Source organism: Uloborus diversus, chromosome 2 (genome assembly GCF_026930045.1).
Source record: "Uloborus diversus isolate 005 chromosome 2, Udiv.v.3.1, whole genome shotgun sequence".
Taxonomy (NCBI): domain Eukaryota; kingdom Metazoa; phylum Arthropoda; class Arachnida; order Araneae; family Uloboridae; genus Uloborus; species Uloborus diversus.
The window spans coordinates 190,103,077-190,116,845 of record NC_072732.1 but is presented as its reverse complement, the minus strand read 5'-3'; the positions used below and the strand labels follow the sequence as shown (position 1 = coordinate 190,116,845).

Here is a 13,769-nt window from a genome sequence, read left to right as displayed (position 1 = left end):
GCGTTGTAGCGGGAGTCGACTGTATACTAAACCTACAAAGTGTATTTTATCTCTTTTTCAAAAATAATAACACATAAAAAAAATTCATATCAAATGTGCTTTATTCAAATATATCATTTCGCACAAAATACATTTTGGCACATTAATACATAATGTGCCAATCATCATTCAAAATATAAAACACAAATTTTATGCAACAGTGAAACATTTCCACATAATAACACTATTTACAGATTTTTTTAAAAAATTTTACAGAGGTAGAAATTTCATAACACAAAGTTTAAAAAATGGTAATTAATCAAAATTTTAAACATTAAAATATAAACAGTCCACAAACTTTTGATCATAAAATATTCAACACAAAAATTATTGCATCATTTCAACAGACTGAAAGTAAAACATTTTTCAAGACAAAATGCACAAACTACACAAAACAGAATACTGCCGTGCTAAGCACAAAAGTCATATCTGTGCTTTTTATCAAAATTGAGTTATTTTGCTAGGTGGCTCTTTATAACATATTTTAACTAAATACAATGTTTACAGTCATTTGTGAGAAGGAAATAGTCTTTTAAAAATTCTGAAAGGTTTTGTTTGCATACTGCTGCCAGTTGCGACTGGTCAGTTGATCACATGACAGCTAATGATGCCAGCTGTTATTCACCGATTGTTCACCAACCGATAATTCATCAAACACTTTCGGTTGATCCCCGGTTACTTGCGGAGACGAATAACGTGCAGGAGAAAAATACTTATTATTGGTCAAAAATTCACATGGTTCTATCAACCAATCAACTAGCTTAAATTGCAATGAACCGATGGATCTACTGGTGAAACTATTAGAATGACTTTGGAAACAACCAGTTAACCAGTAGCACTGTTAGAACACTGTGGTTAGTCACCTGCTAGTCACCAACCGACCAGTAGCGGTATGCGAACATAGCCAAAAAGTGGCATCTGAATCAATGATATGGAGATAAGAAACTTTAAAAAACAATTTCTCGTTTTGAGCTCTGCTGCGGAAACCACTTCTGGACTTAGCATGGCAGAATAGAGGCATTTGATGTGCATGTTGAGGGGGGAGGGAGAGAGAAATAAACAAATCATGTTTAAAAAAATTTAGAGATCTCTATTCATCATGCAACCAGGGTTTGTGTGGAGTTGGAAAGAAATCAAGAGTTCAGAAAAAATCTACAATAAAAACTATACATTGCAGTGTAATAATTTTCTGAATTTTGTACAAATTAATAAATGAAGAACATAGGACAATAAACTAAGACAATAAATCAGAATAGATTTTAATAAGTAGAAAAAATTCTGACGAAAGATGAAACAAAACAAAAAAAGGGTTGTTCCATTTTAAATAAAAATTTCATTTCTCACAAATGATAAAAAAAAAAAAAAAAAATCTATCCTAATCCCCTCCATTATTCTGTAATGATGAAATCTTTTAAATTGCTTTTCCATCTTTTTCACTATTTTCAAGCATGTCCTGAGGGCTATTTTAAAATGCAGTAAAATGCATTTCTAAAAGTTTTAGCATTTTACATAACCTTACAAAGTTCATAATAACTGTAAATCATCATTCAAAAAAACCATAAGTAACAAAATAAAATTCAGTTAAAAAACAAAAAGAAAGGAAAAGAAAACCTTTAAAAATGCTAAAAAAGAAGAAAAAAAAGTTTTTCCAAAATTCTAACTATTTGCAATCAGAGATATCACAAGTTCCATAATATCACTAATAAAAGAACACAAGCGGAAGGGAACTAATAAATCACTCAAAATTTAAAGAAATATCACACAATCCAGTTTCTCCAGCCACTACAAGAGGACGGCTTTAAGAATGTATGCTTCCTGTTCTAAGAAGCAGAATGAATATTATTTTCATACTTAAAAATGACAGAAAACATTTCACCACCTAGTCGAGATGCAAGCCACTGGTTCTTTAAGACGGCTGCTTTTATGGATTCACATTTGAATTTAGCGTTTAGATTTGTGTGAACGGCACGGCCCATTCCTTCTAAAACAATGAGGTCAGTCCCATTGCTTTCCATGACTTGAGCAACTTCAAGGTTCAAACGACTAGAAAAATTTTCCCGAATTAGTTTAAGAAATACTAATTGCTATCTGAAACACATTTTGTTTTCATTAATAAAGTAAATATACTTTTTGCATGCTTATTTATTGCAAAAGCGGAAGGTTGCCTCATTTTTTACTTTCACATGAGACTTTTGTACCTCACATTTACCTACTCCAGCTCTGAAAAAAAAAAAAAAAACTGGCAGGAAAAGTCATTATTCACATGTAAAAAGAGGTTGTAAGTTGTACCCAAGAAAGCAGTTTTACCCAGCATCCTTAGAGGCTATACCAAGCAAGTAAATAAACTTCACATAGTGCATCCCTGGGCAAAAACCCAGCATTTACTCTAGAAGGAAGCAGGAGGAAAAAAGATCCACATTTACTAGGGAAATAAGTATTTTAAAGTAGCATTTAAAGTGGTTTTTTTCCGGGGTAGAAAAGCTTCTTGTGAACGAGGCTAATAAAGCCCACCCCTGGGCCACTATGGGACATTAATTTCTTTATTTTTAAAATGTGATCAAGTACCTGTTTTCTCAAACATGAGATTAAATTGAGTTCAAAAAATAGTTTTTAAGACATTTGAGTGGTTTTTTTTTTTCCATAGTGGCCCACTCTCCCCGACAAATGTTTTGTGGTTGTAAGGAAGCCCTTTTTTGGCGAGGGATGCCACAAAGTCTCCATGGTGTCAATACATATTGCACTCTGGCAAGGAAAGTGACACAACTCAAAAAAAAAAAAAAAACAGCATTGGAGAAAATCAAATTTTTACCCAATAGTAGCTTCAAGTGAATTAGTCTCAAATATTACAATACACATTAAAAAATGCATTAAGTGGTGTTTACTGGTAAGTTAAAAGTCTAGTAAGTTTAAAGTCTTTTTAAGTCTAAATTATGACATTTTAATGATGTGTCACTTGATTTCGTTTACACGCGAGAACTCACAAGTAATGTAAACTAACTGTGCGAGAGTTTTGTGGCAAGAAAGAGCGTTAAATTTGATTTTAAATCTACAGTTAGTACGTTTTTCCCCAAATTTAGTGTTGAGTCACTTTCTTTGATGGCTCTGTATATCACAGGAATAGACTAGGGTTGCTGTGAGAAAATTCTAATTCTTAAAAGTGTGCCACGAACCGGAAAAGTTTATGAACCCTAGCACTTAAAAGAGTTTTATTTCTTAACATTAATAGTGTTTAACAGCAAGACAATAGCTGATTTTATGCATTCATACTTAAAGTAAAATTTTTTGTTCTTCTAAACGTCCGCAGAATGCCCTTTGCCACATGATGAAAAACATTTTACTAATCTTGAAATGCTGAGACTCCAAATCGTTTAGATGCACTTAATCACCTCTTATAGTTTGGCTACTTTATCAGATTCAACCTGTACATCACTGATGTTTACCTCTATGAAGCACACTAGGAACGAACGAAGAGTTGAAAATTTAACCATTGTATGCAGACACATACTGTAACACTTAGAATTCCTTTCAAATTTATTAACAATACAAATCAAGAATCAGACATTCATTGCAGTTTCTATTAATGCATTGATAAAATTGATCTGTTTCACCACAACTTGGTTTGTTGTAAGCCTGTTTGGGTGGAATCTTGATTTTGATTTTAAACTAACTTCCTGATGAGCTGGATAGTTGAAATTTTGAGCATGATTAAATGTTGGATGGAAATGAGTTAAAGTGTTTCAAAATGGGCTAAATTTTATTTTAAAGCCAAAAAATTCATAAAAAAGCTTTTTTTCTATACAAAGGAAAACTGCATTGTTTTGTACTTGATACCACGGGAAAACCAATCAAAAATTATCCCAGGTGATATTTGTTATATTGTATTGAAAATTCATAAAAAAGCTTTTTTTCTATACAAAGGAAAACTGCATTGTTTTGTACTTGATACCACGGGAAAACCAATCAAAAATTATCCCAGATGATATTTGTTATATTGTATTGAATAATTGCTGCCAACATGACTTTCTAATGTAACAAAATATGAGACACTTATTTAAAAATTTCTTTGTCTTTGTAAATCTCTCTTTACAAGCTTGGCACGATAGACACTTCAACTTATAAGTATTAAATCATGTTCAAGAACTGAATTACAGAAATATTTGAGTTACAGTCAAAGGAGATAATTGGCAAAAAACAACATAACCTGTTTGAAATGTTTAAAATTGATTGAAACATTTCAGCTATACAGTACTAAAATGTAGAAAATAATTAATCAATTAAAAAAGTTTAATTCGGTCAATAAAAAAGGATAAAACTGTTTGTCAAAAGTTCACGTAGATTCAAAACTCCATACAGATTCGGAATTTCTTAAAAAATTGTGATTATGAATCTCAAATAGCTAACAAAATACTTGTAAGATTTAATATACAAAAACATGGGGTGCATGTACTAAAACACTATAAAAACTGTAAAGATCAATCTGTAGCTATCAATGAGAAAACTTGCACATCAGTTGATATCATTTGCAGTACAATACATTGTTACTTGAATTATAAATGCATCAAATTCATCATCTGTTATGTGTGCCCCACCGTTTTCTTTTAAAAATATTGTGATCACTATTAGAGGTTCAAAATCACAAATTTTCTCAATAATCTGTAAGAAATGCTGAATCTGTATGCAAATTTAAAACTATATGAAGTTTAGAGAAATTATTTATACCTTTCAAGTTGTTCTAAAAACATGGTAAATTAATACTTTTTCATTTCATCAATTATTGATGAAAAGAAATTAGAGAACCAGATTTATATATTAACACTTACCTTAAATCTAAGCATGGTGATCCTTGTCCTGAATCTAAAATTTTAAGTTGACACGATGAAAGCGCATCGCTGATTTCTGTAATAATGGCAGCAACTTTGCGCATTAGCACTTTTAGTTCCTGGTAAGTGACATCATTTAACGCAGGCTTAGAATTAGCACACAATAAGACCTGTCAGGAAAAAATATAATCACGTTTACTTCATACAAAATATAAGATAAAATGAAGCAGTGGCGTACCTAGCACAAGTGACACCTGGGGTGGTAATTTGGGGTGTCACTCGCCCCCCCCCTACTACAACACAAAATAAATAAAAAAGTTAAAATATCATATACACACGAAATTATGCAATTTTCAGAAACAACTATATTTGTGTTATAACGAAATTTTAGGGTCTAATGCACGAAAGATAAATAAAAGGGATGGGCCATTTTCAAATTTGTAGTCTTTAAAATGCATTTTAGCTTTATATTTTTCAAAAACTTGTAATTCCACTTTGGGTGTAACACCCCCTCCCCCCGTAGCAAAGCCACTGAATGAAGCATTTGAGAATCAAGCTCAAAAATAAAATAACATGCACATTGATTATACAAATATGTTAAATTTAACGAACTACATTTTAAACTCAATAACATAAACTATTTCTTTCAGACAGCAGATGAAAAATGAAAATTTTACTTAGTGCAAAATATATTGCAAGTAAAATTTTCACTTTTAAAAACATGTATTTGATCATAAACTTAGAGTTGAATTGTCTCATATAGTTCAAATATTCAAATGTTGTGAGTTGTTCAGCAGCTTCAAGCTGAATCTTAAAGCTTATCACATAAGCTTATCACATAAGCTGAACAAAATTTTGAAAATGGCATCCAAAACCAAATAAAACAAAAAAAAAAAAAAAAGGTTTATACTACAAACTGTATATATAAGCTATACACAAGTTAACCATTTCACTAAAATCTGTTGATTTTTATTGAAAATATATAAATAATTAATCAAGCAAAAATACTTAAATTACTTTGGTATTTCTTTTTAGAAGCTCTAGAGCAAAGGGAATAACACCTAACACAACATCCATTCCACTATTATCGACGAAAATTGCTGCGCATTTATGGGCTCCTCCTTTCATTCGAAGAATCCATTGATCTAAATTATCTATCAGCCATGGTCTATCTACAATAATAAATACAAATTAGAACCTATAGAAGGCATTCAATTTCAATCAAAGTATTATGACACTAATCATTAATGTTATACTTTCAAGTCTTTTCCTAGCATCGGTGAAACCAAAATCGGAAGTCTCCATCATCTTTGCAACCTCCTTTGCTCCCCAGTCAAATACATTTCCAGCAAGAAGACCAGTGACCAGAGCAATCTGTTTCTCCTCCCATTTCATAGCGTTCAGATCGTCAATTCTGGATTTCAATAATTTAAGTGCCTGCTCATTTTCCATCCGTTTTTGCTACAGTAAAAGATAATAAATCAAAAATGAAAAAAAACTTTGAAACAATTTAAATGTTTTTCATTTGTTTTTAACAGTCAAACCTGACTATTTTGAATTCCAAAGAGAAAAGAAAAAAATTCAGACAAGAAAGTTTTGAGACACAGAGGGTTTGGTTAAAGCTAGAAAAATAAGTAATTGGGAGGAAAAGTTAGAAAGTGTTAAAAGATTCTTTTGCACTTATATCAATAAATATTTTAAGGTATGATTTGACTACTTGTGATTGGGTGCTTTACTAATTTTAGTGATTATAATCATAATAAGTTTATGCATACCTTTATGGACAAAAATTATCTTAAGCGATTGTCATTCGAAAACCTTGAAATTTTAATTTTATTTTCAATCAAAAAATTTCTTATGTTACATAAATCCAGGGAACACAACAAGATAACTGTTCTCGCTGATCAGAAAGTAAAAACCACAAAGCTTTTTTAATGATCAATATGCACAAGATTTAAATGATTAGGGCCGACGAGATGCCATGATGTCAGCCTAGTCGTAAACTAGGGGCCCGGCCCTTTGCCGAAAGGAGAGAAGAGGAGGGAGGCGGCTCCAAATAGGAGCAGTTTTAATTCTTTTAGATTGTTGGAGGGAGGCCCAATGACCAAAGTGACAAGGGCATTGCCTTGGCTCTTTATATGACTGCTGATATTAGCAGGAATGTTTTTTGCTTCAAAATTCTCCAGTGGCTGGAAATCAAATTCTAAAACGACAGTGTAACCGATTTCTAGATAGAGAGGTGTTCAGGAAAATGTATTCCAGTTAAACATGGAAAAGATTGAGTTAATGATATAAGTACTGGGAAAGAAAAAAAATCAACATAGAATTGTTTTCAAGACAGACAGGATCGAGACAAAAAGGGTTGTCTGTTCTACATTCATTTTCATTGAGCAAAAGGAAAAACTTGCATAACAGAAATAAGAAAGAAAAACTAAAACTTCATTATTTATAAAAAGTTACAATAGAATTTAAATAAGACTTTGATTTTAAGCCATTTAAAAACTACAAGCATCATTTAGTTTTCTTATTACTGCACAAATATATATATATTATTTTCTTTAGAATATAGATTGCGATGTGATTTTTATCACTCAATTATAATTTATGTCATGGAAAGATAAGGGTGCTTTGTATTAAACTATGCATTTCTTTTAAAGAAGGGGGGATTGTAGAACAATCTTTCAAAAACTATTCCAAAAGTTTCAAAACTTGCACCTTACAATTTTCTCTTTTGTTTATTCCACAAAATAAAGAAAGAAAGAAAGAAAAGAGACATATTCAAACAAACCCTGGTATTTTTAGGGAAAAAACAGTGGCAAACTACAAGAACAGTCACAAATAAAATAATAATAACACAATTTTGAAATACACTGAAAAAATTCAACATTGTTACTGAGTGAAAAGATATTTATTTAATTATCCTCGTTATTATAACACACAGTTAGTGTCAAATTAACAATAACTTTGAATTGCTATAAAATAAGTCTATTGAGGTAGTGAGAAATGAGGTAGTGCAATCTTGTGCAAAGGGATGTAAGGGGCAAAACTAAAAATTTGGAGATTTTCAGTACAAATAGTAGGGAAACCCCTCCTCTGTCTTGGGGCAAGAGATAGTATTAGTAGCCCTGGTAGGTGCTGCTGTATAGTAGGATTTAGAAAATAAATTCACTGAAAGCATACTTAGGATGTTATCTTTAAACGTGTTTTACTCGAAACTTGAAAATGTCCACTTACATCCCTTTGCTTCTCACTGCCTCAATTTGTCTGAAACTTAATTTTAAGAACTAAGCTGTACAATTTGATTCACTTTAACTTATAAGTAAATGCACTCAAAATGAAATTGAATTATCTCCTTAAAAATGCGTCAGTATATTTCAAATTCATTAAAATGCTTCAAAAACAATTGCATCAGGAAACAAGAAATTTTATCTCGCAACTTTTTTTTTTTTTTTTTTTTTTTTTTAAAGAATAAGAAGATGAAGAAAAATAACATTTTAAAAAATTGAAGTCAAACAAAATTTTAGCAAACAATTACAAAGATGTATATATTTTTCAATGCTCATCAGAAAGATTATGTATTTGTCAAAACATACCTGCAGATAAGGATCAGAAAAATCAAACTCATTTAAGCAATGCTCCCGCATATCTAACAAGCTTCGAACAGTTAGGGAACCATATGCACTAAAAGTAAAGTGATTAAAATAGCATTTCCAATAATACACATACATATTCATCATAGTTAACAAAAGATCACCGTAAGTTACACTTACAATGGATGTGAACGCAAATGCTGTAATCGACTCATATACTTTTCTTTAAATATTTTTGCCCTGTGTTGAGCATCTGAATGATGAGTTTGGCTTCGAATTGCCCTTTCAACAAACTACAAAAAATATAAAATAAAAATATTCGTTACAATATTATATTCAACATATTGTAGTACTGTAATACTGTAAGCATAATGATTGAAAGAATGTAATAATAAATTATTTATTAATCTATTTTACTTATTTACTTTTATTCGATAATAATTTATTTATTTCTTGCCCCCTATTTTTAAAATATAAAATGGAATAAAAAATATCCCTTTTTTTTTAAATTCAGTTTTACATTTTAATCTCTCAGCCTAAATTTTTTTTTTTTTTTTTTTTTTTTTTTTTGCATTCAATATAAATTGTTTCTCATATAATGCATTTCATAGCAAGAATGAACTATGTTTGAAAACTGCTAAACAATACATAATATTTTTCACTTAATTAAAAAATGTTCAGATATCACTTTTTCACAGCAGTCTTTCTTCACATAAAAACATAACTTTTTGTAATAAGTATTTCTTCATTTAAAAAAAAAAATACAACTCAACTGTGAGAAACTTTCCTTCTTTATACAGTATGCTAAATTTAACAATAAGGCTAACTGCTGTTAATTATTGCTTTTATCTGTGTAGATGAAGGAAAAGCAAGTTTTTAAAATTTACGTTACATAAATTTGCCAACCTAGGTGTCAAATTTGATGACAAAAGTTTTGGATTCCATTTGTAGTTTTCATTTACACAGTCCAATCAAACAATTGTACCTGCTCAAAGTCTTTCAGAACATAAATTTATATACCATGATTGACAGGTCAACATTAAATTAATGCACAGTAGAAACAAAACCATCGTTGTGATAAAAGCAAAACAATCAGAAAAATGCTACTGAAATACATGTCTTCTGCAACTTCCAAAAGTATTTGTTTTCATTTAAATATCATTATAAGTACTTATTTATATGGAATTTAAAAATATTCAAATAAAAAAGTTAAGTTATTTTGAAAAATTCCACAAGAAATTATGACAAATCTAATCTGGTTTTAAAGCAAAATTTGATGGATTTTTAAACAAACAAAACTCATTTGCACATTTATTTTAAGTTTATCCTTGAGTCTGCAGGAACCCGACAAGGATGTAAAAATAAATAAATTCTTTTAATAATAAACTCATTTTAGCAAATCTTGAAATTTTTGAGAAAAACATATTTTTGTTTACCTAAAACGTTGGCTGGGTTAGTTTTAATGTAATTTAAAAAAAAAAAAAACTTGTAAACAATATGTTCAGACAAAACAGCTAAAGAAGACTAATGTATTCAATGTGATTGAAAAAAAAACTTATATACAGCATATAGAGGAAGCAGTGTGAAAAATAAGTGGTCATTAAATGCATTTGGAGACCAAGAATTTTGATTTGAGCACCCTGCAAAAGTGCTCAATTATGCCATTGCGTAAAAATCTGATTAAAAATAACACATAAATATGAATATTTCAATAAAATTTTATAACAACAATAATAGTAGCTATGCTCGAAGTTTTGTTGGCAGACATAAAAAAAAGCTTTGAAATAGAAAATTAGTTGAACACGTGAAGAATTTTTGTAAAAAAAAAATTAATGATTGCAACACAGCACTGTTCTTAACTATTAAAGCAGTGGCTCCCAACTTGGAGGTAATTATCCTTAAAGGGGTAAAATGGGATTTTTTGAGGGGTAAAATAAGTACAAGGGTTGAGTCACTGTTCAGTCCCAAAACAAAACCATTTAAGAAATGTTTATCAAATCTAACTAACTAATCGGTCATCATTAGTGATGTACAGAGAAGCTTGTCTTATGATTTACATTGGCAGAAACAACAATTTAAAAAAACAATGCAATAGCTAATTTTAGTTTTAGACTGAACCTCCTTTTTTTAGAGGGGAGGGCGGGGGTTCGGGGGTAGTTGCTAATATATCACTTACTGTTAGAATAATAGCCTTGAAAAGATTGGGAATTACTGGATTAAAGGTTTAATGGAGTGATCAACTATAGAACACTGAAAACTTGAAAAGGGAAGAAAAAACAATATTTCAAAACCCAATTGCAATAATTGATTATTGATTGCAAAATCTTTAATATTTCAGAAAACAGTATGTTTTTTTTTAAGCATTTTAAGTCAAAAATGATGTTTGAACAATTTGTATATATTAACCAAATACACACCAAAACAGATGTCAAATAATTCATTCTGATTTAAAATGTATATATATTTTCTTTTTAATTTGTAGTCAACAGAATGAAAAAAAAACTAATACTAAGCTCTTAGGTATACCTTGTCTATTGCATCTTCAAAGCAAATCAACCAGTAATCTCTAGCATCTTCATCTTGAGTTAAATCGACAGTGTCAGGTATGTAATCAGCTGGATCCTTCAAAAGAGGACAATGCACAAGTTGCCAGTCAAATCGATCTATTTCTAACTGGTCAATCTAAAAATAAAAAATGTCATTTAACCTGATTTGTAAAAAAAGTTTTTTTCAATTTTGTTGACTAAATTTATGAAAATTCAATAAGAAGCATGCTTTTACAATTTCACTGTGGAAAATATTATAGATTAAAGTGAAACACCAACATAAATAAAACACAAATTACTGGCCATCAAAATGACTGGAAATAACAAAACATTTAGAATCAAAACAAGCTCAATCCATTAGTTTTCAAAAACGATTTCTTTCTCCGTAATTTGATATCTCTATGTCTATCACCATAGGATTATACTACTAAGCTACAAAGCATTTGGAACAAATCCCTCAAAAACTGCTACCAAAACCCAGTTTTATGTCAAAACCAGTTCAATCTACACATTTACCATATAAAAATGAGAAACCATATGATTTATTTGGAATTTGAAGGCAAAATTCAAAAATTAAAAAAAATAAGGCTGGTTTACTTCCAAACCAGCTGGAAGTATTAAGCAGTCAGCTACCGCCCTAAGTCAGGGCTTAGGCAGAACTATATGCAATGTACCAACAGCCCGGTTACCTCATCCAGAGACTGCAGTTTCGTTCTTGTTGTGAACTCATCAGTCTGGAATAGTGGATAACTGAGCTGGAAGCAGGTATCATCTCATTGAAGCTGAGAGTGCCAACAAACTGGCAGCTGAAGTAAATTTAGCTCAGCAGCAAGAGTCCGCAGACATGGTGCAGTCAGCTCACGGCTGTCGGTGCATATTTTATGTAGTTCTGCCTTCGCCCTGCTTTTAATTAACGAGTTGAACTGCAAAATGGCTTTGGATTCTCGTTGCTGTACTAAATTTACTTCAGCTGCCAGTTTGTTGGCACTCTCAGCTTCAATGAGATGACATCTGCCACCAGCTCGGGTATTCACTTTCCAGACAGATGAGTTCACAATGAGAATAAAACTACAGTCTCTGGATGAGATAATCAGGCTATGGGTATATTGCACACAGCTAGAAGTAAATTGTCCAGATTACTTTTATCAGTAAATAATTAGACAATACTGCTAATTTAAAAAAGAGAACAAAAATGAAGGCATAGACCTAATGCTCTTAAAACAAAAGATTTTGGAAATATTAAATGGGCAGAGTATAAAAGGTTTCTGGTCTCTCCTGTAAATTTTTTACATTTGGATTGAGCACCCTTCGATACTAAACGCTTCAAACTTACTCAATGAATGTTTCTGATTCAAAAAGTATCAAAGACAAATAATATTTTTGAGTACAGAGATTAACATCAACTTAAATTGTGGAATAATAATAAATTAAAACTGACATGGCGTAACACACCAATGGCAAATATATGGCATGTCTGCCAAACGTTGCATTCAAAAGGAAACATTTTTTTCTACATCATGAAATTATCTTAGACCACTTTATGATACTTTCAAAGGCTAGAAATAGATTTTAAGAAAATGGCTCTACAGCATGTGTTATCATGCAACTGACTACACACAAGCCTGGTATTAAAACTCCTGTAAGTACTATCAGGCAAAAAAGAACTCTAAAGAACCACAAGAATATATTATTTGAAACATATTAATTAACTTTCCCAAAATTTAAAATTTTTACATTGAATAGAGAGTGCACTCAATGTCTTGTTTCTTATCTATTATAAATTTATATAATAGGTATTGTCCATAAAAACACAGTATTGGCACCAGGGGGAAAAATACTTTTCAATAAATCTTAAAATTTTGACACCTTGATAAAATCCAGCTTGACAACACATAACAAAATGACATGTCTGATTAAAAATAATTATTCAAGAGGCTACAGTGAAGTAATGTTCATCAAGACAATAATGTTCATCAAGACATACATTAAAAAAATATAATTCTAAGAAGTCAAAGAACTGAAAAAACAATACCTAAATTATTATTATTTTTTTTTTTTTTGCTTAGTACTAAATTTTTGATAGAAGGTCATTTTTTCACAAAAACTATTCTGTCACTAAAAAAAAATATTCAAAACAAAAAAAAAAAAAAAAACTCAAAATAAGTGCTTAAAAGGTTTTTTCAACATTTTAACAATGTTTAATTATATGCAAACGATGAGATAAAAAGAAGAAGAAAAAACGTTTTGATGAACATACATTTACTGTAGGTCACTTGAATTTTGGTTTAAAAAATGGTATTCTGTCAAAAGTAGAAATTACCATTTTATATCTCTTGCATAATGTGACAGGTAGGATAAAAAAACTCACCATAGGATTATTTGCTGAATTTAACTGAGTGGGAACAGGACTACTTAATCCAGAACTTCCTGCATAATTTTCACACCATGAATATTTGTCTGTATCTATTTGGACAAAAAGAGAGAAGGAAACATTAAATCAAATGTTTACATAAATTATAAATGTTATGCCATAAAAGGCATTTTAAAGGTTAGAAGAAGGGGGAAAATCAAATTTCTTAAACTTAAACTGAAAAGAACATTTAGAAAAGCATTGATTTTATATTGTTTGCAAAATAGTAGGTTTTATATTGTTTGCACTGTAATGCTGGGACTAGAGCCCAAGAACTTCTGGGTTAAAACTAAAAATGTAACTGTTGGAACACCAGTTAGTAGGGCAATGGAAAAAAATGGAAACACAAGAAATGCATTACAAA

General features: G+C 30.5%; 1 protein-coding gene across 1 annotated transcript in view; it reads right to left on the bottom strand.

Annotated features, from left to right (window-relative positions):
* Positions 1-103: 103 nt before the first annotated feature.
* LOC129217580 (4'-phosphopantetheine phosphatase-like) overlaps positions 104-13,769 on the bottom strand; it is a 37,616-nt gene continuing 23,950 nt past the window's right edge. Inside the window, exons 10-17 of the mRNA XM_054851907.1 lie at positions 13,364-13,458; positions 10,976-11,131; positions 8,630-8,742; positions 8,453-8,540; positions 6,116-6,320; positions 5,877-6,031; positions 4,860-5,029; positions 104-2,082 (exon numbers count right to left, since the gene is read on the bottom strand). Coding sequence (XP_054707882.1) covers positions 1,860-2,082; positions 4,860-5,029; positions 5,877-6,031; positions 6,116-6,320; positions 8,453-8,540; positions 8,630-8,742; positions 10,976-11,131; positions 13,364-13,458 — 1,205 coding nt within the window. The 3' untranslated portion in view covers positions 104-1,859. The remainder of the gene's footprint in view (positions 2,083-4,859; positions 5,030-5,876; positions 6,032-6,115; positions 6,321-8,452; positions 8,541-8,629; positions 8,743-10,975; positions 11,132-13,363; positions 13,459-13,769) is intronic.